The sequence below is a fragment of the Amblyomma maculatum genome, chromosome 1 (assembly GCF_055883805.1).
Source record: "Amblyomma maculatum isolate TAMU_Amacu chromosome 1, ASM5588380v1, whole genome shotgun sequence".
Taxonomy (NCBI): domain Eukaryota; kingdom Metazoa; phylum Arthropoda; class Arachnida; order Ixodida; family Ixodidae; genus Amblyomma; species Amblyomma maculatum.
Genome location: NC_139344.1, coordinates 320,031,142 through 320,058,362, shown reverse-complemented (window position 1 = coordinate 320,058,362; position 27,221 = coordinate 320,031,142). Strand labels below are relative to the sequence as shown.

At 45.3% G+C, this 27,221-nt stretch overlaps 1 protein-coding gene across 1 annotated transcript in view; it reads left to right on the top strand.

Moving 5' to 3' along the window:
- The window catches only part of sev (receptor protein-tyrosine kinase sevenless), a 163,105-nt gene that overhangs the window by 113,234 nt on the left and 22,650 nt on the right, over positions 1 to 27,221 (top strand). The window contains exons 12-33 of the mRNA XM_084577895.1: positions 743 to 837; positions 2,276 to 2,709; positions 3,660 to 3,752; positions 4,284 to 4,493; positions 5,249 to 5,374; positions 5,829 to 6,004; positions 6,340 to 6,529; positions 8,941 to 9,094; positions 10,197 to 10,363; positions 11,059 to 11,234; positions 12,315 to 12,453; positions 13,195 to 13,451; positions 13,773 to 14,042; positions 16,399 to 16,592; positions 17,052 to 17,368; positions 18,284 to 18,499; positions 18,929 to 19,143; positions 20,497 to 20,635; positions 20,864 to 21,108; positions 21,706 to 21,882; positions 22,598 to 22,914; positions 26,860 to 27,074. Coding sequence (XP_084434021.1) covers positions 743 to 837; positions 2,276 to 2,709; positions 3,660 to 3,752; positions 4,284 to 4,493; positions 5,249 to 5,374; positions 5,829 to 6,004; positions 6,340 to 6,529; positions 8,941 to 9,094; positions 10,197 to 10,363; positions 11,059 to 11,234; positions 12,315 to 12,453; positions 13,195 to 13,451; positions 13,773 to 14,042; positions 16,399 to 16,592; positions 17,052 to 17,368; positions 18,284 to 18,499; positions 18,929 to 19,143; positions 20,497 to 20,635; positions 20,864 to 21,108; positions 21,706 to 21,882; positions 22,598 to 22,914; positions 26,860 to 27,074 — 4,522 coding nt within the window. The remainder of the gene's footprint in view (positions 1 to 742; positions 838 to 2,275; positions 2,710 to 3,659; positions 3,753 to 4,283; positions 4,494 to 5,248; positions 5,375 to 5,828; positions 6,005 to 6,339; positions 6,530 to 8,940; positions 9,095 to 10,196; positions 10,364 to 11,058; positions 11,235 to 12,314; positions 12,454 to 13,194; positions 13,452 to 13,772; positions 14,043 to 16,398; positions 16,593 to 17,051; positions 17,369 to 18,283; positions 18,500 to 18,928; positions 19,144 to 20,496; positions 20,636 to 20,863; positions 21,109 to 21,705; positions 21,883 to 22,597; positions 22,915 to 26,859; positions 27,075 to 27,221) is intronic.

Below are 27,221 nucleotides of genomic sequence, written 5' to 3'. Positions count from 1 at the left end.
AGCTGAAAATGCTAATGATGCCGAGGTGTCAGGCTACGTCAGAATTGGGCGCTACCTGTGCTTCTATATGATGAAATATTGCCCAATTTCGGGGTCGTTTATCCTGGCCTCCAACTGACTCCTTTTTTTTTTTATCTAGTGCCAAAGGCTTGCTCGGGTTCAGTTTAGGCCTATGAGAATAATTGATTGCAGGATAGCTCCTTTCCAGCCTGACATGAATGAAAAAAAAAATTAGGAGGAGGCTGAAGCTTCCCCTAAGAGTAGACGCTTTTTCATTCCACGAATTTTCGGAACTGAGGGACTGGCACAAAGCTTGGCAAATAATTGTTTTCAGCTGATTTGGTTTTGGGGGCAAGGAGGGTGCAGCACTTGTCTCACTCCTCAGTGGACACTTACACTTATAATCAACGGCATACAATTGAACGTATGTACATATGTAATCAGTTCGTCGCAAACTAGTCTCTATCGTGGCTATGGCTTCAGCTGAGGTTTGTTGCCGGACATCATTTCCTTCGTAGGCCACAACAATCCGTTTCTTTTCATTTTTGCTCTATATTACTGAAACTTTAACGAACATGCGCGAGTTTTGTACATGGGTGTGATGTGCATATATATATATATATATATATATATATATATATATATATATATATATATATATATATATATATATATATATATATATATATATAAAGGCGCATACTAGGTGCTTTAATAGCCGTTTTATTTTTCCTGCTTTTAGATAACCCGGTGCAACTTCTCCGGACAGGAATGCCGAACGGCCGTGTGGGGATTTGACAAAAAGCCAAGTGAAATGAAAGTTGATCCTTACAACGGGTGAGAAATATGACCCTAGATTTATTGTAATGAAAGGTTGCCGTACGCAATCGGCGTTATGCTGCGTTCCAGCATTCTGGCACGAGGGGTTCAGCTGCCGCTCGGGGTTTCGAAGTTGCCTGTAGATTCAAAATGCGTCTTGTGCTCAGGTGCACTTGCTGGTGAAACCAAAACCCATATTAACATTAAGCCTGGAGCTCTGAATTTCGGATCAAGGCAAGGAAATCTGGACAAGCGCTCCTAGTCTGTGCGAGCGAAAAAATGAAAAACAATTATGTCTCCACAGCGCGTAGCAAGAAAAATCCGTGTTTCCGCGTGCTATTTAGGATGAAGCTTTAGTTTTCTTTTTATTAAGTCTGCATAGGTGGAGTAGTGCGAAAACATTGCGAGTTACGTCACCTGGTGGATTCGCCCGTCACTACGCTAGCGGAACTTGGCCGCACTCTGCCAGATGACGTATGCTTATGGCGTATTTACCGAGTTCTAAAAAAGAACACAGCGCATCAGGCAAAAAGCATTCGAGTAGGCAGGCAAAGCGCTTTTTCTGTCGACTCGCCTGCCCTTTGTCCGATGCGCAATGTTTTTCAGATTGTCGCACCAACTAGCTGGACTCTTCATTCTATTGTATTTACATATGTTAATTGAACGAGCGGCGCAGAACGAACTTAATGAAAACGATGATGTTCACAGCACAGCGTTACACATTTAACTTGATGAAAACACATTGTTTCCAGCACTGCGCGAGAGTGTGCTGCAGTTTTACACGAGGCGTGATCGGCTTCGGCGATTTATGATGCTCCCGTGCATGGGCCAGGGAAGCTAATGTGTTCCTTGTGGAGTGTATTTTAAACCCAATCAGTCAACAGTGATATCTGCATGCTGTTATAGCGATGGTCGCGAAGTCGTTTTTTTTTTTTTTTTTTTTTTTTTAAAGAAGGGTTCTCAAGTTGTTTAGGGCTCTGTCTGCGTTGATATACAGTGCTTCATTGAAATATTACGTATTTTGGTAAGCGCTTGATAAATAAAAAATGCGAAATAAACAACTTCACTGTCCCAGTACAGCTTTTTATAGTGCCTTCTTTTGCATCTTATTTTGTGCCATAGCTAATGAAGTTAAAGGATTTATATACTCTTGGTTTCGCAAAAAAAAAAAAAAAGCAGTTAATCTTCATGCGGGTTCAATGGGTTAAGCAGCAGCCATGTAACCACCAAATCGCAATCAATTACTTGCTTCAGAAGCACTAACATCTTGCATAGTGTTAAGCCTGTGGAAGGGGTACTGCAGGCAAGTGCAAAAAGAGTATAAAAGCGGAAGCATTGAGCTAGCGTATTTTACATCTACAACATTCACTCTGCTTGATGAACGAACGCAAGTTGTATATTAGTTGCCACTCAAGCAAGCGTTTAGCGAAATAATTTGCCCGTCTTCGATGGGCAGCTACCTCTACTGGGTCCTGCAAAACGGCACTACGGGTGGCCTGTACCGCATCGACTTGGCTCGCATCCAGAAAGCTGCAGCGGCAAGACAGGAGGCGCAGCTGCTCGTTAAGGACACCGACCTAAAGACGTTCGTAGTGGACTACAAGAACTACCGGCTGCTGTTGCCCAAAGAATCGCAGAACACCGTAGTGTCCGTGTCGCTGTCAGCTGGCGACGAGACTGACGTGCGGAGAAACTCCCAGCGCCACCATTTCACAGACGTCCGCCACCTGGACTCACACCTGGGCATCCTGTATTGGACGACAGCCACGGAAGCCTTTGGCGAAGAGTACCACGCGACAGAGAACATGTATTACAACAACAAGTACACCATCGAAGGCCAGCAGCTGTCATACCTCGGAGTGTTCCACCCCCTCTCCCAACCTTTTCCTGGTGAGCCTTGAGGTTAATTTCTCTAAGTTGCGTGCTTATTTGCGTAGTCTTTGCGAATAGCCACATAATTGCTAAGTGGCATTTGACGTCTCTTGAGCGCGGTATAAAAGAGGAACAACCTGTTCGTCTTCCTGGCTATTGTCCTTGAAGACAATACTCACAAAACACACGTGGACTGTACGCCGGTGCTGCCGCCTGGAAACAGACTGCATGAACTTGATCTGTGCGAGGAGCTGCAAATGATGTGCCTTATTTTTGGTGGCAGCCTAATAAATGTCCTATGTGCTATCTAGTACAAGTAGGTAAGAGACAGGTAGAGGCAGGGGGTCTTTTAACTTGCGACATTGCTGTCGGAATAGGACACGATTTAAACAGGAATATTTATCTTTACATAGGCAGCGAAAGACAGCTCACCCGTGGGACACGATAACGCTTCATGTGTATTCTAACTCATGAATAACGAATCTTCGAAAATTAATGAAAAAAGAGACGTCAATGTTTACTCGTTGCGATTGAATAGTGTTGGAAATAAATCAAAACAAACAAGAAAATGGGCTTTTTTTACATGTCATCGCAGCATTCGTAACTATAGAGGCACGACCTGAGTTGCACTTGCTTTGCTGCATCTAAAGTGACTTTGAACAGATGCTGCTACAAAGAGGAGCTGAATGAATTGCATGAGTGTGATTCGCGTGTAAGGTTTGAACAATGTGAAACGAGAAATTACTATTGATCAGAAATTTGACGCTCTCTCTATCACAATGCCGCTCCAGACCGTCAGGACACGAGGTAAGTGCAAAAAAAAAAAAATCGTTTTTTTTTTTTTTTAACTTTCTCGCTTACACCAGTTAGCGGACTTTTGGAAGTCCGTTAACTTTCTTTCGTGTATTTATTCGTCACGGTAACTCAAGCGCGCAATTCAATTTATTAACACAAGTTTCTCTGCTCAGTTCCTGTCAACCCAGTTCAAGGAGTGCAAGCCATATTCAAAGAGGACCTAGCTAAGATTGCATGGGAAAAACCGCGGCTCCTCGGAGGTTTAGGTAAGTGCATCTAAAGGTCTGCATTTCTTCTCTCGCCATTATGATATGCAATTCTCAGTAGAATATAGCTAGTCGTGTGTGAAGATTAAGAAGTGTGAAAATCCGCGAATTTATTAGTAATTAAACTAATCTACGGTAATGAAAGTACTTTGCTAACACGCGATTGAATTACGGTGTCACATTACCATAATTAAATACAAGTTTCACGCAGAAATAACACAAAGTTTTGATTCCACCTTTTTCTTTTACGCTGAGTTAATTGTGCTTTTTTTTTTTCTTGTTAGCAGTAGCGCACTTTTTTGTACATAAATATTGTGAAAACTGTTACCGAGCAAAGCGTATGCATTCGATTAAAGTGCCCAGTCTTCAAGCTATATTTTGTACTATTTCTCAGCCATCTTTTACCACGTTAAAGATTTCTATTGAATTAGTTTCCGTTTGTTCTCTCTTTTTTGTCTTTGATTTACTCTTATTATTTGGTTGCGTGAAGCCGCCGAAATTCGGATAAATTAAACCCCGCGTCGATCGCAGGTGTTGGCGCCTGGCAGCATTGGCTGTACGAAGTGCGCGTGCAAGACCAATCGACGCAGGTGTATATCTACGCCATGAACATCAGCGAAACGACGATCACCGTGCACAACCTGCGTCCAGACACCGCCTACTCTGTGAAGGTGCGCGCCTACAGCCCTGGCGGCCGAGGTCCCTGGTCGGCGGATTTCGTGGGACGAACGCTCAGGAAGCGTGAGTGGACCCCGTCACATTCTCACCTAGACTGCAGAAGGTGTCTCAGTGCAGTAGTGAGACATCATCTTTATTTTTGTAGTGCACTGTGTGCTGACTGAATAGCAGCGGGCTGCTAAATTACCCTTACTTACTAGCTCCTGCCTGTATTGAATTTATGATATGTCTCGTCATGTGTCAAATCTGTGCTGATGTTTTGTTTCGTGGAAAAGTTCATAACACCACTGATTTCGCAGTGAAAGAAAAAGCTGACGTCGATCACAGAATGTGGCGTCTCCTTGTACAGAACCATAAGCAACCTTAACCCTTTGCTCGTCTGCGACCTGCGTGAACGGTGGAGGAGCTTAATTTTGCTGCATGTGTGATGGCATTTGACGTGGCTGGACTGCGCTGTGTAACGTTGTTTTCGTCAGATCACGTTTGAGTATCTCTTGTGTAGATATTACTGCTGTTTGTTTTGATGTGTTCTACGTTCTTGCTGTCTTTTATTCTGCTATATTAGCAAGAACGTTTTCCTTGTAGAACTTTCATCTCTCTACGCGGTTGTTTCCTCTATCATACCGTTTCAACAAATAAAGACCCTCTCCTACATTTTACTTCTAGTATAATTTAGAAAATGGCCTTACATTCGCATGCTACTGCCATTTCACTTCCCGCCTTCGTGTTACAATCACCAGATATGCTTCGCTGTTACTAGTGCCTTACTGAGTTAACGCTGTTCGTTTAGCAAACGTTCGCATTTCACCCCGAAACAGCTTCCAAGCAAGGCTTTCCCTACATGCTTTGGAGCGCCAGCGAAGCCCTGCTGAAATCTGACATAGTGGGGGACAGCGTGCAGCCTTTGATTCACTGGAGCAGTCTCAACGGAGCCTACATCACAGGTACAAAATGTTTTTCTTGCTTTCTCTTCTTGGTGGTTAACACTCGATATATATGGCTGCTGTCTTGAAAGCAAATCCCGATGGGAGAGCAATATTAACAATAAAGCAAATGCAGAATTGATTAATTTTGCCCCATGGCATTTTTAGCAGACTTGAGTCGTGTGTTTTGCCTGAAGGGATGACCAGTTTTGGCGACAAAGCGAGAGAAACGTCCAGCATCAAAACGAACAAAGTATAATAGAAGTTGCGCGCGAGCACTTGAACCAAACTTCAAGTTCACAGAATGTCGCCAAGCAGCAGTAGTGCTACGGCGTACAATATCCTGGTCCACATTGCTTGTGTGCAGTTGGAAAAGATTTACTTGAGCCGATAGACTTCTCAGTTCTCATTTTCGTACTTTGTGCTGGGTTGCTACCATTCTGGTTAACATGAAGTGCGCACACCACACTTTCAGATATCGCCTGGTATCAGAACCAGCTTTTCCTCAACACCAACACGTCCAGGGTCTACACCTACAACGTGTCGTCTCATTTCTCTCTGGAGAGGCTCCCGAACATCACCTACGCAGCAGCGGTGGCCGTCGACTGGTTGGCACCAAAGCTGTACTGGTCAAGCCCGCTGAGGCAAATGGTAAGCTCTGACAGGGACTCTGTGATACTGGGAAGTTACACCCTCTTTCATGTCGGGAGATGGGGACGTCTGCAGCTTTAATAGAGAGATTTAGCTTGCCAGAGACGTACTGACGTCGACGTATGCCGGTTTACATACCCCACCCACGCAGGCGCAGTGGCTGCGACTGCATTCACCCCCGTCAATGCTCGTGCGCAGGAGGGGTCCGGCAAACCCGTATACATCTACGCCAGTACGTCTCCAGCAAGCTAAATCTCTCTATTAAAAACAAAACGGCTTTTCGTGATGGTTGAACACTGTAACGCTGAAGTACATTCGGCTTACTTGTATCGCAGATATCCCGTTCCAACCTGGACGGAACGCAGCCCGAGTCGCTTCCTTTTTTAACGATGGCTCAAGAGATAGCCGTGGACTCGCTGGCCGGCTATCTCTACTGGGCTACCTCACACAGCGTAGAGTGCTCGCGACTCAACGGCGAGGACCGCCTGTCTATTTTTCAGACTGGCCTCTTCTCCGGAAAGCAAGGTGAGGGGTACCGTCTTCTGTCTTTACATTTAGTCATCTTTATTTTGTGCTAATTGATTGATGCCATCAATCAGTAGATGATTATTGACTACTATTGATTGATAGAGACGACGATTGGCTCAGAGCGAGCAAACTGAATAAGAACTAAGCCTTTGATCGTGCTGGTATCCGAGTGCATTTGTCGTTTAGAAAAAAGGGCAGTTTTGGACACACATTTTTATATTATTTTTGTTATGCTCGCTCTTTTTGGCATTGTTTTATCTACAGATTACAATTGAGAGTGTTGTCTCCGTTATACGATGTGGCTGACGATCGAGTACGTCTTGCATGTGCTCTGTTTTGAGTTCTTAGAATATAGATGCTTAATTCTCTTCGTCTATTATAAACAGCATGCACTATTTATAATAATAATAAGTTTATTCGGACATGAATCATGTACACAGAACATGCCCACGAGAAGCGGCAAAAGGAAGAAGCTTCTCTAGTGGAGCGGCAGCAGAGGTTGTAACAAGCAGCTTTGGCTATGAATGTTTCATGAGGACCGGGTGCATATTCCCTTCATTGACAATTCAATATAAACCTAGCATTTTATTTCGCAAACATTTTCACATCAGAGGTCATTCTCCTGGAGGCCCTTATGCCGGCGATCGGCAAGCTTGTTTTATGCAGTCATTCAGTCACTAGGCTTAAAGTCTGTAATACTGCGACGTCAGATATTTTATTATGATAATTTATTAATATGGGGACTATAATTATCATTATGAGCCTGGTGTAGCCAGCCGAAGTGACTTCGTCGCGGTCTTCATACAGACCGGGCGGGCGAACATTGATGTCGGCATTGCGCCGGTGTTCGGATGTCGTACTAATGTGAGTGCGCTCTCTTAATGGTACTATAAAAAGAGTTATGATTTATGTATTGTACTTCACACCGCATCTGAATTTTATCTGTAGAAAGCGGGTTTACTGAATGCGCGCAGACAACCAGCTCTGTAAAATTGTATGGAATGGACTAATTATGAACGCTTAATTGCTAATGTATAAATTACAACCAGTCGAAAAAACTACAGCACCGCGTCAAAAATACAACAAAATATTGTGTTGGTATGTCGTAACCTCGAACTTGTTTGTAGTTTTGTACTACTTTTTGTAGTTCAGTAGCTTTTTATCTGCAGTACATTTATTTAATGAATAGTTCTGTAGTAGTTTTATGTAGTAACTGCACAAATTTTGGACGGCGCTAAGAAATTTCCGCCTTCGCACTGTGTTCACTGTCAAAATCTGCTCAGAAACTGTTGTAATAGAAAAGTTTTGTAGTTTTTTTCGACCTCTTTAAAATTTGATGCATGTTAAAAACGTGCCGGGCCAGTTCATAGAATCCGTTTTGAATGCGAACGGAGCTAAAGGTTGTAGCAACGTCTCAGTTCAGTTCAGTTCAGTCGTTCAGTCGTGTCCGACTCTTCGTGACCCTATGGACCATATCACGCCACGCTTTCCGGTCTCTCACTATCTTCCTAACATCACATAGCTTCATCTGCAGCGCCTCGAGGATGCCATCTAACCATCGCGTTCGCTGCCTATCTCTTCTCCGGCGACCCTCAACCTTTCCCAACATCAAATCTTTCTCCAGCGACTCCTCTCTTCTCATCAGATGACCGAAGTAGCTGAGCTTTAACTTTAGAATTTGACCCTCCAATGAGCAGTCAGGGTTTATGGTCAACAATATCGACTGATATGATCTTCTGGCCGTCCAAGGAACTCTCAAGAGTCTCCGCCAGCACCACAATTCAAACGCGTCAATTCTTCGGCGGTCAGCCTTCTTCACAGTCCGACTCTCGCATCCATACATCACAGCTGGAAAGACCATAGCACGAGTTATACGGATCTTGGTTGGCAGACTAATGTCTCTGCTCTTTACTAGGCGGTCAAGGGTACCATTGCTCTCTTTCCCAGAAGCAGGCGTCTCCTAATTTCATGGCTGCAGTCTCCTTCCGGAGTAATCTTGGAGCCGAAGAAGAGAAAATCTGTCACAGTAGCAACGTCTCGTTAGAGAATAAATCGACTTCCTAATGAGCTGGTTCTATAGACAGCGAGTCTCTAGAGAGACTCTTTAAAATCATAATGATACCGTACATGCTCAAAAGAAACTGCATCCATTTTTTAGTGGGCGATGAAAAATGATGGTCGTGTTAATTTTTGTCGCATTCGCCTAATAAGGACTATATTTTTGTCATCTTTGTGCTTCTAAATGCAGCCATAATACAAGTACTGGTCACTCGTTGCATTTAATTTTGTTTTTGTGACTATGGAAGGTGTTCGCGTATATGTACTGTTCCTAGTATGTCATTTTACGTTGCACACATATCTAAATACTTGCCTAGCTCGCAGCTAATATTTATTGCATTGTATTTCAGTGATGGGACTAACGCTCGACGTCGGAAACAGAAAGGTGTACTGGATGGTTAGGAGCTTCGAGGGATCCAAGCTTTTTCAAGCGCCGATGAGAAAGGACGCCGAGGACGGCCACATTGCCGGCAAGATCGTCGGTCCCCTCACCGAAAGCGAAATGTAAGTCACTGGCTCTGTGAGTGAGGTAGCCAGTTGTCGAATAAGTGAATGAATAACAAGTGCACATCTCGAAATACCAGCCGTAAGATCAATTAATCAAAAACCTACAAATATTAACACCTGCCATTTCGGTTTCACCGATTATACAAAATTATGGTTTTTGTCTTACTGGTTTTAACTCTGAGCAATTGCTGATTTTTAAACGGTACCTACATTGTTGCTAGCATTTTCACAATTCACTGGATGAACCGGTTAATCATCATTTTTCCTGTGATGACGTCAGGTAAACTTGCAATTATTTTTACCAAACGGTGCAATTAAGTAAAGTGTTTTCTGTGGCTATTGGCCGGGTGCGTTGCAGTTTCATCTGCAGACGTGGCACCACCTGGGAGTTGCCGCGTGAAATGGTAAAAGTTTAACCGTGGCCTCAGCGATCAGTTATGGTGTGACGTTGCGCTTGATCGCAGATGCCACGGGTTTAATCCTACTTTAGGGGCCGTCTGGAAGTCGCCACGTCAAATTGCGGATGCTTAACCTTACTTCAACATGTTTTTAATAAGCGCTCGGCTACTGAAACCGAATACCTATGTTCGAACCCAACCGGTTCAAATTCGCTCCGATGTTCTTTTTTTCGTTTTGCGCGAAAGCATTGCAAGAGGTCACGGTCTGTCAATGGTCAGTCACAGGGTCCATCACTCTCTGTTGGCTGGTGAACTTGAAATACCTGTTGTGAATACTTGCGCTTTTGAGCTGATATAACAAGCTTAGTTTGAATTACCCGCACGGGGCCTCATGACTTAGCCGATTATAGTGACGGCACAAACAAGATCGGACTAGATTCAGGTTCGTGGTGGTGAGCGTATGAGTGCTCTCGTACAAATATCAGTTATTAACTCTCGACTGATATCTATCAAGCAATAAAAGTAAGGATTCGATAAAAAAAATGGAAACGCATTCTGAACACAACAATAAATCAAGAGGAAAGAAACGACGAGCAGGATGTTGTATACGGCAAGGAATCAGCTGGACAGCATATGTCTAAGCAGTGCTGCTTGTTGATGCTCACATCGCGACTCTTCTTCTCTTGGCTTTGACCATTCAGGAAAGGGCCAGTATGGTACTTCAGTGACCGACTCTACTGGATTCACCAGGAGAAGCAGGCCGTTATATCGAACATGATCGGCCAAAGCGTCGCCACGCTGAAAGGCCTGGGTCTCTTCGAGCTGAAGGCACTTGCCGTTGTGGACTCCTCTCTACAGCCATATCCAGGCAAGAAATTAGTTCATTGGACCCCGTTGTTCACGCAGGAAGACCGCACCAAAGTATACTTATGTAGCGCCAGCGGCAGAATCGTCTCATTTTTTTTTTTAATGACAACAATGAGAAAGGAGCAAAGAATCGAACGACCGAATAGCCGCGACAATGAGGCTGATTTGCTTTCGTTGCAGCACTTGTAGCTATACAGTAATATGAATTAATTTACTTCACTATAGAACGAACATTGGAGAAAAACAAACAGAAAATAATAGCCATATCCCAAAACTTCACAAAAATATCGCCACCATTTCGTACGACGTAAAATAAACTGGGAATTAGACTGTAGACGTTTTAGACCGATTCATTTTGGTTGCGTTTTTCTAGGGAAATGATACAACTAACCGTGTCCCCTTTTCTTTGCGATGACCTTTTGATTCGCTCCATCTCTTTCGTGCAAATATTCGCCATATTGTAGCGATGCCTCACTCAAGTAGCTCCCGCTTTCCTGCCTTTCTGTTTCTTTTCTGATTGCGTGGACAATTTTATTCCTCTTCCTGCTCTGCTGGAAGCCTTATCACAGATGAGTGACATCGCAAAACCTATTTGCCATAGATTACCCTAGACGGCGCAAAGTGTACCGGGGGGATTGTCCTGACTGGTAACATTGAGCAAAGTCGGCTGCACGCCAATACTTCTTTTTTCTCTAGCTGGGATGGACAAGGCAGTGGTGAACGTCGTCCCTTCCCAAATAATTCCGGAGGGAATCCAAGTGATTGGCACGTGGGAGAACTTCACCATCATCTGGCCGCTGGAGTCTGACGTCAACTACGGGAAAGTGTACTACGAGCTCAGGATCAAAGACGATCGGGAAGTGCACACCCAGGCAAGTTTCTCGTCTTTACTAACTAGAAAGCTTCCTTAATGGATTATTATACTGACAAAACTTGCAATTTGACATCTTTTTTAAGCACGGTTGTTTCACACAGATATTGTTCCTGGGTAAAAAGGAGTTTAATGACATCACTTCCGACGGCTGTGAGCTGTTTAATAAAGCAAGCCACGTACTCTTCAGGCATAATGAGCGTTCATTTTTTTTTTAATTTCAATGATGCGACTATTCACTAGAAGCTGACATAACAAGCACCTTTATAGTGTAAGGCTGGACAAAACGCGTTTCCTGTTAATGGAAACTGTCATTATAATATCTAGCTGAAATCACCTAAGCAACACATTCGGAACATAGACCAATCAGCGTGTTCGTTTAAGGTAGCAGACAGCGAGTTAGTAATGACTTATGAATTCAGCTATTGTCTGGCGCGATGCAATTTTTGCGTTCTCTAGAATCTGAAATAAATGACATTGAAAGCGTTACCAGACACCGTCCACGACTGTACAAGCTCAATGCTTTATGTCTGCTTAAAATAAGATGCACTGGAAAAATGTTTTAAATGGCTTTTTGTTTCCTGTATGGTTACATGTCCTGTGACGTAACATATTACGTTCGCTTACAACTGCTGATGAGCGGAATTTCGGAACATTGTACGTAATAAATGTCGTCTGCTTAGTCCCACTTACTCAAAACTTGGATGTTTAAATTCATAAGCCGAGTATTAGGACACAATACACAAGTGGGCGTAACCCTGCAGAATGACATCCATATAAATTCATAGGAATGCAGTGAATAATACAAAGCCATCAGGGTATTTTATGCACACGTCAGTTGAGAAGCCACAGCTTCTGTCAATTTTGTATTTTAAGGAAAAATGAAACAATGAATGAAGCTGGACTACAGAGTCTGATTCAATCTTAAGCGACCGCACATGCATATCATAAAAGGCAATATCTCTCTTTGCTCCTCTTCGACAAAAAGGAAGCATTGCAAAAAGCACGAATATATATTTTATTTGTCATCGCGGCGTGTGTGTACCATCATAATCTTTTATACCCACCCTTTCTGGTTCAGATGACAGAAGAAAACAGATTCGTGTATCCGGCTTCGAGTCTCTTGAGACCCTACACCCGACTGGAGATCGTAGTGAGGGCCTACACTTTCTGGGCGTCCTCGAGGCCGACAGCGACGGTGATCTACTCGCCAATGTCGGGTAATGGTTCACGCTCTTTGTAGTCAGGTTTATGGTCGGGTTCTTGGTGTTTTCCCATCATATGTGTATACAAGATTACTGTGCCTGAAGTCAGGAGAAACGGCAGTCAAAGGCGCAAGTTTCTATACGTCAAAAGTTAGTTATATTTCTTTTCTCGCTTCGAACCGCCGCGGTGGTGCAGTGGTTAGGGCGCTTGACTACTGTGACCGAAGGGTGTAGTGGCTGCAGCTTTTCGATGGAGGTGGAAAGCTAGGCGCCCATGGGCTCTGCAATGCCAGTGCACATGAAAGAACCCAAGGTCGTCGAAATTTCCGGAGTCTTACATTACGGCCTCTCTCATAACCTGAGTCGCTTTAGGACGTTACACCCCATAAACTAAACTTTTTCCTCTCCTACTTTACGTGTTAGATTCTGCTCTAATTCGAAAGCTATGCAAGTCAAATGTTCGCGAAATTTTTGAACCTAGAAGCAAACCATCGCTGTACAGGAAGGCCGGTTTAGCAAACAAACGTTTGCGCTGCCAGTACTTCAGGTAAACTTCACTGCAGAGCTTTACAGGCTGCATCTTGTTTGACAATAAAAATCAGCATTTTAAACGCGAAACCTATTGGAGTTATAATCAAGTAAGCGCATCATTTAGTCAGAAATATAGTATGATGGGATTCAAAGAAGGCAGTAAAATTAAAGTTCTCAGATGATTTAGCAGGCAGTCGTGAGCTCATCCTGGCTCGTTCGCCGCAGTACCCACGGAGCCCTTGCAGCCCCGCGTGTTCGTGAGCCACAAGACGTCACCTTTGCGCCAGCGCTCGGTGATCGAAGCCGAGTTCCGGTGGGCGCGTCCACAGCATCCGAACGGGGTGATCGAAAGTCACCGCGTCAACTGCTGGTTCTTCAAGGACGGCAGCATCAGCACGCTGTACAGCAACGTGCGTGTATCCGGGGACGCTCTGCACTACCGCATCACCGATCTGCTGCCCAACACAACCTACTACTTTCAGGTAGGAGATCTGGCGGTAAACACGTTCGACACGCTCTTCTCACATCATGCAAGGACGGCACTTACACATCCGATTATTTTTAGGGGAAACAATTGACCACGCTCTTCTGCGGCTCAAGCAGCGCTATCAGCGCGCGTATTGCTCAGCTGGCGAACTGCCACATTGTATGGACAATGTCGCACTGTACGATTACGATGTCCATGCTAGGCACCTACAGCTGGCACTGAAGGAGATGCGAAATCACTCTTACAGATGTTTCTTCTCTGAATAATCGACCTTGTAGTGCACGTGTCCGCAACCCTGGAGTCATTTCGGGTGCAGGTCAGCGCTGCCACCCGTGCTGGTGAGGGCCCCATGAGCGAGGTGGTGCATATGAGCACGGCCCGCGAGCACCCGGTGCCGCGGCTGCTGCTGGCCAAGGCAGACGCCGTCCAGCTGAGCGACGTGGACCTGCACCAGGAGCGCCTGTTGTCCAGCAAGGCCAGTCGGCCCGTGGCGCTCGCTTACCTGGGCCAGGACAGGCGCGTCTTCTGGCTCGAAGAGAAGGGGCTCCTCATGACCTCGGCCCTCGATGGCTCCAACGTCAGCGTGGTGAGCGGATGCAACCTGTTTTTAAAGGGATATAGCTTTTAATTTGCGACGTACTGATAAACGGTGATCATGCTTGCTGTTCGTGGACATGAATTGAAAGGAATCTCTTACTCTTTTTTTTTTTTTTTAATGTGAGAACGTTCTTATCATTTCGAGTCCTTTGAAAAGAGCTGGAGTTTATGAGAAGATGAAACAAAATTGCTGCGCTTGAATGGAAATGGCGAAAGCCACTTCACAGGACTGTTTTCATTAACCACATCATTACTGTCATCGCTGCTATCATCATCTTCACTATCGCTAGTGATCGTTACTATTATTATTATTATCTACTAAATGATTCGTCATTGTCATCGCTACTATCATTATTATCCCTAACTTCATCGTCATTGCCATCGCTACTATGATCCTTATGTTAGACAAGAAGAATTACGATTTGTTCCCACTTGCTTGGCGTGGAGTGACGATCGTGCTTTTTTTTTTTCTGCACTAGTAGGCCTAGCATCGGCAAAGTTGTTTCCACGATAGAACATTTTGGTATCGTCTCTGGTGCTCAGATGAATCACTCAAAATGTTTTTGCCTTTGGTTTGGTTCGTGGGGCTCAACACCGCCCCAATATGCAGGAGTGGAATGGTCATGTGGGCCTTCAAAATATTTAGGTTTTCAACAGCATGCATTTAAATCAAGTGCACATAACTGGAGACAGAGGGTTCCGGTTGTTCAGCGTTATGGTCAGGCTTTTGTCCCCCATCAGCTTTCAATCGTCGGTTGAGTCCAGCCCTGCAACATGTTTCTGGCGGCAAAACTTTATGTGCTCGAGGTCGTCCATTGCGCAAGGCATTATATTCAGCGCTTTCATCGAGTATTCCCGACGTTTATCAGGTCATCAACCTATCCGACGTGCTAACCTCGTCAGGCCTGTTAGTACAGAGGGTTAAGCTTAGTACACTTTTATGAGAGCGGCCGTTGTCTGTCGCAATTGTTCCAATACGGTTATCAATTCTTGTAAATTAACGTTATGACTCTGCTCCGGAACTTAATGGTATATTCAAATTTTAGTGACAGCCCCTGTTTACTAGGATTTATGTGGAAGTTTATGCTTCGGTGCGGTTTATGACAGTCCAGTTTTCGACTGAGTACTCATTATTCTGCTTATTATAGAGAGAACTGATATCGATTCTCTTTCTTCCGCCATTGTATCGTTCTTCATACTTCGGTCTTAAGGGCAATGATGTGCTGAAGCGAGTGCGCAAAATGCTGATTGCTTCGTGCAGAAAAGCATTTTTCTTTAAATTACACACCGAAGCTCTTCCCGTGAACATATGGCTGCATAGACAAAAAAAAAAAAAACTTTTTCTGTATCTTTTATCAACTGCCGTCTGAGTCATGTGCCTGAAGCAATTAAACATTGTTTCATTAATCGCAAAAATGCAATTCTCTTATTGGACGTTCTGCAAAGAACTCTTAAAAAAGACTTTGTTCTAAATTTGTACAGTCTGCGATACCTTGTAGTTACTGAACCTGATAACCAACCCTAAGACCCCTATGCACCCCTATTAACACTGTGAACTTTTCGGACTCCATATCTTGTCGAAGACGCGCGTGTTGCATTGCAACGCCGAACCCAGCACTCATTTTAGCCGAATTTCGCTGCGACTAAAGAGCATTTATGAGAAGAATGACTCTCAACCAGACTGCATTCCACATTTGACACAGTGTTTATCTTTTCCGCCATTTCAATTGTATTTTCTGTTAAAATAGGATAGCCTTTTGTAAATAGTTTGAACTACACCCTTTCTGCACATAATTTCATGTAATAAATATCATGTGTAAAAGAAAGCTTGGCGAGAAGTAATGGTTTGAGCCCCCGGCTGGGATTGGAGAGATAGTGGTTCGATTTCCGATGATGACCGATTGTTTTCTTTTGGGTGCGAACGGCGTTTCCTGGTTTCTGTTGACACCTGCTGTTCAGGCCACGTATGAGGCAAAAAAGGCTTTCAACTAAAAAAAAGCCCTATAGCTATTTCTCTCACCGCCGAAGTTCTGTTTTGCCGCCTGTCGCATAGTCGCGGCGCGATGGGCCGACGGAAACCTAGTCAGCCTCCCGCTTACTCACCATGCCTAGGCCATGTAAGGTTAACAGGGCAAACGAGGACTGGCAGTGGACAGTGTGAACCTTCTAGTTAACAGGATTTGAGGCCCCGGCACGAGAACGGCGTGAGAAGCATCGAAGCATCAGTCAAAAACATATGCCAGGACATATGTGGTGCCATCACAACTTAGGATAATCCTCTGTAATGTTTTCATTCGCTATTCATTCGCGCTTTTAATTCAGAATACGTTTTTTTTTAAACCTAGATGCATAGCGTTCCCTCGGCGGGCACGAGCCTGGCCATCGACTGGGTGGGCCGCTATCTCTACTGGACAGAGACCAAGCACTCCACGCATCAGAGCTCCATCATTGTGATGGACCTCAACCAAAGGCACAACATCTACAGCGTCCTCAACAGCAGTGAACCAATCAACTCTGTCGAGGTGGACCCTTTCACAAGGCAAGTCGACTATGCGGTGTTTTCTTTTGGACAAAGTTTCTTCTTTGGAGCACATATAGGCTTTCCGAAGATGTCACAACTTGAGGCAAATAGCAGGGTTCGCTCAGCTTTTCTTGGTGCACGCTTTCAACACATAGAATCTAGGGCGATATTATACCCATATTTTTTTTTTTTTGTGTGATTTAAGTTCTACATTAGGCTGGAATGCATTGCGCAAGGAATCACCACGAAGGTTTCGACTACGCGAGGTACATGTGCTAGGAGCACTGTGCCCCTAGAATGTATGCGTACAAGCCGTGTAATGCATTAAAAACCACCTCTAGAAGAGATCCGGAGAGACGGCATAAGGCATTACTGTGGCTTCGGCAAGTAGCTGACGAATGAGTTCTGCTCACAGTTTTACGTTGCTCTTAGGTAGCTGGACTAACATAGGGCTTTCATCTGCGCGCTTTATGACAGCACGCTGATCTACACGGTGACGAATGAGCGCGGTTCGACAGCGCTCATGATGTGCAACACGGATGGCTCGAACTCGCGTCTCTTCTTCAAGCCGGCTAAGAGCTTCCAGCAGTACAAGGTCAGGACGCGCAGAGACCGGCACTACTGCACCTGTGACCCGCACTCGTCTGTGGGAGAAGCCGTCACCCTGGACCGGTCAATCAGGTGGGAACCTCGCGTGCTGTGGGTCGACGGGGACCACGGACACATCTGGTCTGCCGACATGGAAGGCTGCAACTGCACCATCATCGTAAATGCCACTGAGGTCAAGGATGTCGGTGAGTAGAGCGCGAAAGTTCGCCTGCTTTCAAACGGAGTATGAATTGAGTGAACGCCACGTGCGCTCAGGAAGGAGTCACGGTGCGCCGAAAGCAAGCGCTGGAGTACATACGTATAACCATTGTTTGATTCAAACGCTGAGAAACATCTGCATGCAGTTTTCTTACATTTTTAGTGGACTGGATTAGCACCGCTCATTAGAAGAATGCGTTATTGTTTGGACTAAAATCAGCCGAGACTTATTTGTTTATATGTCCTACCTTATTAATTTTTATATTATTATTTATATAATATAACTTAACCTTATTAACTTATTAAAGTTACTTTTCTTCCGTCGACTCCAAAACACGTATGTCTGCGATCTATATTCAGCTGCGCATCTTGTTGGCAAGAAGGACTCATGTGGTTTGCTTATTACGGACAATATATGTTGCCCTCCTACGCAACATGCTCCTTCCGGATGCTAATGGCTGCCTTTCTGAGATATTTCCCTGTCCCGCCTCGACAAGGTCACGTTATGCTGTGGCCGACTTATGAAGGCTGCGTTGGTGAACCGCTGCAAGTTTACGCTGTCGGCGCAAAGGATTGCCTTGCTACGACAATACACGCACCGCTTGCATTATAATCTTGATCTTTTGTCAGTCACGGCATATTCGTCAAAGTGCATTCGGTAGTGAGTCTTATGTTCTCGATTACCCGCTTACGCTTATGTATTATGCGGATATGCGTCCACGCGGGATATCCGCAAGCATTCTCTGCAAAAGCCTCTATCAGCGCAAAAGCCTTTTTCAATGCCACCGCGTTAATAAAGTGTCAAAAATAGGTGACTACTTTTTCGTCGTACGTTTCACTTCGTTTTTTACGTAGCATCGCCCGTGAAAACCAATGCTGTAGTTGTGCTGATTTTTCACTAGGTCTACCACCGACTTCGCTCACCGCTGACAAGTTTTTCATCTACTGGTCAAATTCGTCGACGGGGAAGATTTACAGTTACGACAAGTTCAAGTCGGCGGTCGTCCCCGATCCATTTCCCAATTCGCACGGCCAGCAGAAAAGACGGGTCCAGTCCGAAGCTGCCAGGGGAATCCGAGGCATACGGGCCATCGGCGACCACCTTCAACCTTATCCTGGTGCGTGTTTGTAACTGTCTTTTGTTATTTCCACAAGTCACTCGCCTCTCGAGCACGTATCTTGTTGGCGTAGATAGTTAATTTAGAATGTGAAAAACGCCGGTAGCCTAAATTGGCCTATCAGTGCTTGCTGATTTTATTTATCAGAAATGGGCTGTATATTCGTTTATTTCAACTTTTCAGTTTGAGTCGGCGATAGTACGTTGTGCACGTGTTAAGGCTGTTGGTTCTAGATTAACTTACCTGATCTGCTACAATGTCCTTGTATTTCATCCTTCTGGAAGCGTCACTGTAGATGCCTACGTCACAGGCAACTCTTTTCTTTCAGTGCATATAAATCCTGTACTATTAGTCAAGAGCTTTCATCACGCCAATCACCCACTCGCGGGAGTGGCCGTATACACAGTTGCTGTTTGTTTCCCATCGCAGACGCGGTGTGCTTGTCACCCCCGGACAATGTTACTGCGCCGACGCTTCTATCGGCTTCTTCAGACCAGCTGGTGATCAAGTTACCCGAGCCCGTGAGGCCCTCTGTCTGCCAGAAAGTTTCCATGGCGTCCATAAAGTACACGCTCTTCTACGGCGTTATTACTCCTGACAATGTTTGGCAATGCGCCGAATCACTCTATGGCTGTAGGACACTGGTAAGCTACTGGCGTGATAGGCGCCATTAAGTGAAACATTCGATAACCGTTTGTAGTAGGAAAAAGTGTAATTTATCGCATGCTAACCTGAAGGTAATCTGGCATCGCGTCAGGGTATAGTGTAGGATGTCAGTTAGTGTATGCGTTAGTGTGCGATGTTAGTGCGTGCGTAATAATATTCAGAGACTAAATAGTCAGGCGTGGAGGCTAACGAAAGCGGTTTGTGCTTAAGTTGAGGACAACGCAAAGGGGTATCGAACGGAAAATGATAGGTATAATGTGGAGATAGGAAGCGTGCAGTGTGTGTGTGAGAACAAACTCGAGTTAATGATATTCTAGTCAAAATAAAGAAGAAATGGGCATGGGCAGGACATGTAATACGAAGGCAGGATAACCGATGGTGGCTAAGGGTAACAAATTTGATTCCAAGGGAAGGTAGCCGGGAGTGGCAGAAAATTAGATTCACGGATGACGTTAAGATGTTTGCATGGTTGAAGTGGATGCAGTTATCGTAGGACTGGGTGGATTGGGGGAATATTGAAGAGGCCTTTGCCCTGCAGCGAATATAGTGCAGCTGATGATGACTAACTATAGTCATATAATGGTCGTTGCGTCCTCCTTAAAAGAAAGCTTTATCTACTTACAGGTGAATGCTAAAATTGAATCTCTCGAAAACTATTAGGCTTGTCTGAATGAAATTTATAGACATTAAGTGAACAGATTGAAGTCCGCTGATTAACATCAACAGTAAATTAAACTTAGGCCTATCTCTAATTTCTTGTAATAAATTTCAAAATAAACTGCTCGCAGGTTTAGAAAATTCTGCTCAACTCTGCACATCTGAAGAAAAAAAGCAATCAATAAAATGGCCCCAGTTACTTTGTTAATAGCAAATGACATTCATATCTTAGGCGCTAATTAATTTCTTCGCATTATATTAAACATACGAGTTTTGAAATACAGTAATTTCAACGCAGTCATAACCCACGTTCTACTTTCGCGTGCTGAATTGCCAATTACCATACGCCTCCCATACGTTCTTAACACTCTAAATTACCTCGCAAATAAAGCGGCATCGTTTACTCTTTTCTCCACGGTGCCAGGTGGAGATTAATTTCAAAGGGGTTGAGAACTGAAAGGCGATCATGACAGAGTATTAATACAATTATTACACGCTAAACAAAGCCGATCGCATAATTACTGTGTAATGACAGGAAAAAGACATCTCCATTTTTGTGGCGATTTTTCATGCTAAATATATACGTAATACCAGTTCATCTGAAAAAATGTGAACAGCGTTCTGTCTTTTCAACTAAAAGTCTAAAAAAGAATTCCTTCGTTTTGCTTCTGCAGGAGACGTACAATACCACGGTCATTCTCAAAGACCTTTTGCCGTTCACAAATTACACTGTCCGAGTGGCCATGAGCAACTTCTACAGCATTGGGATGTCCAGCCCTGGTCCAAACGCCGTGTTCCAGACGGCAGAAGGAGGTGAGGAGAGTGGCTCTTTCGTAAGCTTGTACACTTGTCCACTGTTCTGTTGGAGGCACGCTTGCATTAAGCCCTCACATTTGTTGAAATATCTTTGGCACTTTACGGCGGTCCTGGTTCACTTCTTCGATGTTTAACTGGAATGTGACGTGAAAATGAATCGTGACAACTCTGCCAGAAACCATAGTTCTCGCGATGTCGAGCCACGTATCGTGGTGTCCCTCGCAGTTCCCAGCGAGCCCATCTTGGTGCCCCCGGAGGCCCTGACTCCGACCCGCATTGCGGTTCAGTGGCGTCCTCCGGTGAAGCCCAATGGGCATCCACTGTCCTACGAGGTGCGCTGGTACCGAGACGGCAGTGTTCATAAGTGGCATTCGATGTCCTACCTATCGGGTCCGGCCACCGAAGACCGCCCTCTCAGCTACCGAATGTTACTCAAGGACATGGCTCCTGGAACCAAATACAACATCCTGGTGAGTGGGCACAGAAGATTATTTTCGTCAGGGAACGTTGATGGTCAGAAACTAACGATCAATGTTGTAATTAGTTTGGTACCGTGGCGTTCACTTTTTTATTATGTGTGTTTCTCATGTTGCAGATTGTTCTTATCAAAAGCCATTTATGTATAGGGTCGTCCACAATTAGCGTGAACACGCGAGCGTGTGGCTGCACTCTTCGGAGGGCTGCAACGTCTGACATGGCAGCTAGAATACTAAAGCATAGTAAGAAGGGCAAAAATGGATCTGAAGGTGATGCTTAGCATGATCTCTCTCTTGGCTTAATGCACAGCCGCGTACGACACAGTTAGTCTTTCGAAGAGCGCGGCCATGCGACCACGCGCTCACGTGTTCACCTTAAGAGTGGACGATATACAACATTGCATTTCGCGAAGACATGAAAGTATTACACACTATATGTAGCGGTAGTGTAACATAGACATAAGAATGTTTACGCTTTCCACCCCTGTGCTGCCATGGGAGAGTTCTTATGCGGGCATATAATTCGAAATCCTCCGGTTAATAATATGGACAACTGATAGTTAAGCATAGCGTTCTGTGTTGCGTATGCAGGTGAGAGCCTACTCTCGGAAAGGCGACATGCACAGCGACAGTGAGCTACGGTCCGTTACCACCTTCGATCTTCCTGCGAACCTGACCCTGGCTCGAGTAACCTCGCGAGAAATGGATCTCGCCTGGACAGCCCCGAGCAAACCGGTTATATTGAGCACCAGAGTCGAATATCTCAAGGTGAGTGCATAACCATGAACAGTGGACAAGGCTTACTTTTTGAACGAGAGCCCCAGACGATAGCGGACACTGACGTAGACAGTTCGCTCTTTTATAAGGAAGAAGGGCTTATCTATGCTGTGGCAACGGCGTCTTAAACTGCACCCAGGACCCGTGAAGACAGCTTATAGATGTCAGGCAGAGTAGTCGAGCGATCAAAAAAGAAGCTAAAGTAAAACGCTTAGAGTCCATTTCATTTCTGTGGTGAAGCACGTTGATTGCAAGATTCATCTATCCGCGCCTTAAAAAATATTACTCATGTATCGGGAAATCAATCATTTATACGACAGGAGAAACATTTCACGCGTGCTGCTCAAGTCTAGAGATCTAGACTTAGAAGGGGATCGAGAAAATGGCTTGAAATGAACATAGAATTGCGATAACATCAGTTAATTGTCTTGGCGAGCAGCAGCGATTAAAGAAAGGAAGCAGTAAAAAAGGATGACACACAGATCAGTAGTCATTCGTGCGCTGCTACGCCGCACGTATGAGTGAATTAAAAACAGCATGCCAACCTTTAGAATCCCCCCACCCAGTGAAAAGAAGTTATTCTTGCAATAACTTGCATTTTCAGGGTGCACAACTGACTTTACAGAGATCAAGAGCAGTTCAAATCTCCTCCTACCCCTTGTTCGGACTTCGTTCTTGTTCATCCTGCACCTTCTTACGCCCGCAGCCGAGCACCTCGGAGTGGCGCTACTTCACGAGCGAGGCGACGCAGGCGAACCGGACGTACATTTACCCGCTGCGCAAGCTGCGTCCCCGCACCCGCTACTCGCTGCGCATGGTGCTCACGTACCGTAGCTCGCTCAACGACAGCTTCCCGTGGCCCCCGGCAGGACACTTCTCCTTCCAGACGCTGCCCGACAGCCCCGGAAAGGCGACACCGCCTGAAGTGTCCCCTTCCGCGCTAGGGAGGGACCTCTTCCAGGTACGCTGGGACGAGGTGCCCCGCAACGGAGGGGAGCTGCTGCTCTACGAGCTCCAAGTCAGGTGAGCGCGAAAATCGGCTCAGGCGGTGACCACATCTGAGTTTACTTCATAAGAGAATAATGAAGGGATATAGAACAGCGCGGTGATGTAGTCCAGTCGCATAGACGATGATGTCGTCTTGGTCAAGAACATTTTGCTGTAGGCTTGCTATTTAGCCGTGTAGTGAAAAGCATTATAGCGCCCATCAAGCTCTGTCTTGAGGGCGAAGAGAGCGCCCTTCCTTATTCCTCGGAAGCTTTGAAGCAGCTTTGGTTTTCCACCAGTCTTTCATTCTGGTTCCATTGCACATCCTAACATCGAACCATGCGACCTGAAAACTTTTGCCGATTCTGCACATTACACAATGACATCTTATTAGTCGTGCACCTATGATGCAGATGACAGTCCTTTTGAGCAGCGGTTTTAGAGAGGGATAGTTGGAAAACTGTCTAGTAGAGTGGATCCGAACAATCGACAGTGACGATCGTAACGCGACTGCAGCGTTGCAGCCACGTTAGGATCTGCCCATGGCTCACCGCCACGCCTAGCTGCCGACTGTTTGGGCCTACTCTGCTCTGCGGCGAGCCCGCGCTCTTTCCCGACTGGCCTTGATGATGATGATGTCCTCAGTCAAAATGGCACATCCTATCCAGAAAAATTCCGTTTTTGCCAAACATCACTCTCGCGACGCTGAAACCACCTATCATCATTATCATCAGCAAAACATCACCTGCATGCTGAGGCGGAAAGGTCAAACAGGCATACACCTTTCTCAGTATGCCATAGAAAAGTAAAGTAGAAAAAAAAGGGGTGAGGAGACATTTCAACTCTGTATTTTAGAGTAGGACCGCGGCGGCTGCGTTTCGATAGAGGCGAAACTGAAATGTCCATGTGCCGTCTGAAGTCAGCGCACGTTAAAGATCCCCAGGTGGTCGAAATTACTCCAAAGCCCTCCACTACAGCTCCTCTTCTCTCTTTCCACTTTCACTCCCACCTTCCTTCCTTCTCTAACTGCGCGGTTCAGGTGTCCACGGAAACAAGTCTGACAGATACTGCGCCTTTTCCTTCATGTGAACCAATTATTATTATTAATGTTATTATTATTTTATGGTACGGCGAGACGGTGCTACGGTGCCCTAACAGTGCTAATGGCTCCCGTTTGCCGGCCCCCTAGCAGGAGATCTTCGTTTTCGTACATGGAATTTACAATTCACTTAATTAATAACCTTATAATTTGTGGCTCTACTAACCCGCACATACTCATTAAATACTGTCGTAAGCTGCAACATTGTATGAAAGGCCACCGCAGCTCCACTTTTACCAAGCTGTAAGAACGTGCCTGCGTGACCTACAGGAGTAGCCGCGGTTGGCCAACTCGGCCATGTCATGTGGCCTCGTGACGTCACACCACCCAACGACCGGTCAGCGCATGGCCATGTTGCGTGTCAAGTGCTGCCAGCTGCCTAAGCCCGTGATTCCTCGCTTATAATGTTTACGCTGAATTATTTGGACGCCTTTAACGCCTGCGCTTTGAAATGCACGAAGAACAAAACGGCTTCGGTATCAGACTGTTTCTATATAGTCGCTGAAAATTGAGGCTCCACATTATGCGGCAGGGAACCAGTATAGAATTCTGAAGCCTGACCTGCATGGAGCGTTGTTCTACCTGCCACTTCGCTCCACGTGTGAAAAAAGTTTCGGGACTTGCACTATCAATTGAGTTTATCGCGCCCACTTTTAGCACCCGTGTTGCAGCACGCTTGGCAGCACGTCAGTATGAATTTCGCAGGCAGAGCGAAGTAGTGGACAAACAACAAATGGGGGGCTTCACGCGGGGCCAGGCTTAACACGTCGTCTTCATCTACTGCTCTGGGTCCGAGTTCGCGTTGTTACCGAAACTTTCTCCCCGACCTCGAGTCATGCAATTGGTGGAAGCGCCGCAGCCAGAAGTGGTAGCCATTTCCGCTTCCGGCCTTTCCCCCAATCATATGACTCGAGGTAAGGGAGATAGCGAAAGTTTCTATCACGACGCAAATCGGAATGCGGACCCTGATCAGTCACTGCATCTTCGCTAAAAAGCATGTCGTAACCGGACGGAATCCCGTCGATACATAGTCAATGTATTTGCAGCGCGACTAAAACGTGCTTACATTGAGTGTATACATTCACAAAGAGATAGACTGGAGAACACCACGCAAGCTTGGCAAGATAAATACTACAAAAAATGCGTATATCCGATTAGTGAATTTAGGCTTCTATACTTTAACGTTGGATTCGGAACGATCGCACGAACAACTCTGTACAAAATAAAACACTGAATAAGGAGGTGGCTATTCTGTGCCTCCGATTCACTCCTCTGCGTGTATCGTTCATATCGTTCATGGGCGTCACGTGGTTAAAACGAAAAGAAAGGGGTATTTAGACATTCAAAGCACCTGCATAAAATTGCAACAGATTTTTCTTCTCAAGCTTGTACTGATGCCCCAATAACTTTAAATTTTCGCCTGTAGTGTCATGGAAAGTCTGCGCGTCAAGTATATGGAGAAGGTTTATAACAGTGAATTGTCACTCCGAATTAGAGACGCGCTGCCAAGTTGCACCAGGACCTGGACCTCACCTGTGCGTCCAGAAGTCTCGAAATCGGACGCCTTCAGCGACCGCTATTTATACCGCGTCGTGCGCTACGGTCGGAAATAGTCTGCATTGCGATCCGTCGAGCTTTCCCTGGAGCACCGTGACGGCCGACTAAGCCCGCCGCGAGGTCGCGAGATTTGAACGGAGACAAGAGCTATAACGGTGAGCAGACCGTCGCAGAGATCGAAATCAAAGGCACCCCGACGCTAAGCATTGTCAATGAACGTCAGCCTTGTTCTCAGAAAAGATGGAACAGTATTACATCAGTGCGCTTTGAAAGGAAAATCTGAAGAAAATGGAAGCACTGATACAAGGCGAAGCTTCGTAGAAGTCCTGAGCGCCTCAGTTTAACGCGAATCGAAGCTTGCGGCGTAGGTGCGTTCTTGCCTTGAATCACACTGATCGAATCTTGCTCTTCACGTTTAAAAAATCAAAAGCAGTAGCAAGAAAACACATAAAATTTGATCGTACACGTAGGTGTCTGAGCAGAACATGCGCGTGAAATTATTTAGTTCCCGCAAAATATATATTTGGTGGCGCTATCCGTAGGAGTACTTCCGATGAATATCGGGGAAAATCCGCAAGCGGCCGGTTCGTTGACTTCATTCCAACATGATGGAACAATGATGTACGTTTCGTTTGATTTTCGTGTACTTGGCACACTTCTGTAACAGATTTCGTGGAGCGGGCTCCAAGCCGTACAGCTTTCAGAAAACAACAGTCTCTTTTTATTTGCCACTAGCGAATCATGGAGGCATCTTGACGGCCGCAGCACAATAATGAGAACGCTTTCTCTGAGTTTTTCTTGACTCTAGTTCAAGAGCCGTCCTCTCAGTGCCTCCGTGCTGTGAACTATAACATGTGTAGATGCTCAAGCTAACGTTCAGGCAAGCTACAATATTAGATTCTTTCTTCCCCCATAATACTTGTCTACCTTATCACAAGCATATATTTATGTAAGTATTTCAGTTTAACAGCGTTAAGACTTGGCGGGTTGAACTGACTGAAAATAACCGCTAACTTGGTTCTTGTGCTGATGCTGTTAAGTTCCGGCAGCCATTAACGTGGAAGGCCAGTGCTGCTTGGGAAAGTATCAGAGTGCTCTGAAATCATTCTCTTTTATAAAGAGCAGTTTCTAATAAAGACGAGACATGCACTAAATATTCCGGTTCCACGCTATAGCTCCAGTTATAAACATAAGTTTTTGAAAAGTTCCATTCATAATCCATTCATAACTGGGGCTTACGTACAACCAGATTAAGAGTGTTGCCAAGACCAGAATACTAGCCATTATACGAGACAAGTATAAAGAACGATATTGTCACCTTCCAGGAGTGTGGACACGGTCGCCGAACAGCGGGAGGACGACGGCAGTGCGCCCACTGAGTCCGCCTGGGTCACCATGTACAACAGCAGCATCAACCATTGGCTGATTCGAGACCTGTCGCCTCAGCGCCAGTACGTGTTCCGGGTTAGGGCTCTTAACGAGTACGGCGAGGGAGAGTTCAGCGAACCCAGCGAGACTTTCACGCTGCCTGAGCCCGGAGGTGCGTAACAAACGTTATACACGCTGCTATGAATATTAACTTAGCACTTGTAGATTTAAATTGGAGTTTTTCTTGGTACTTCGCAAATATACTTTTTTGATGTGTGTGTTTCTTCCACATGAACGCTCTATATGCAGGTAACTGCAT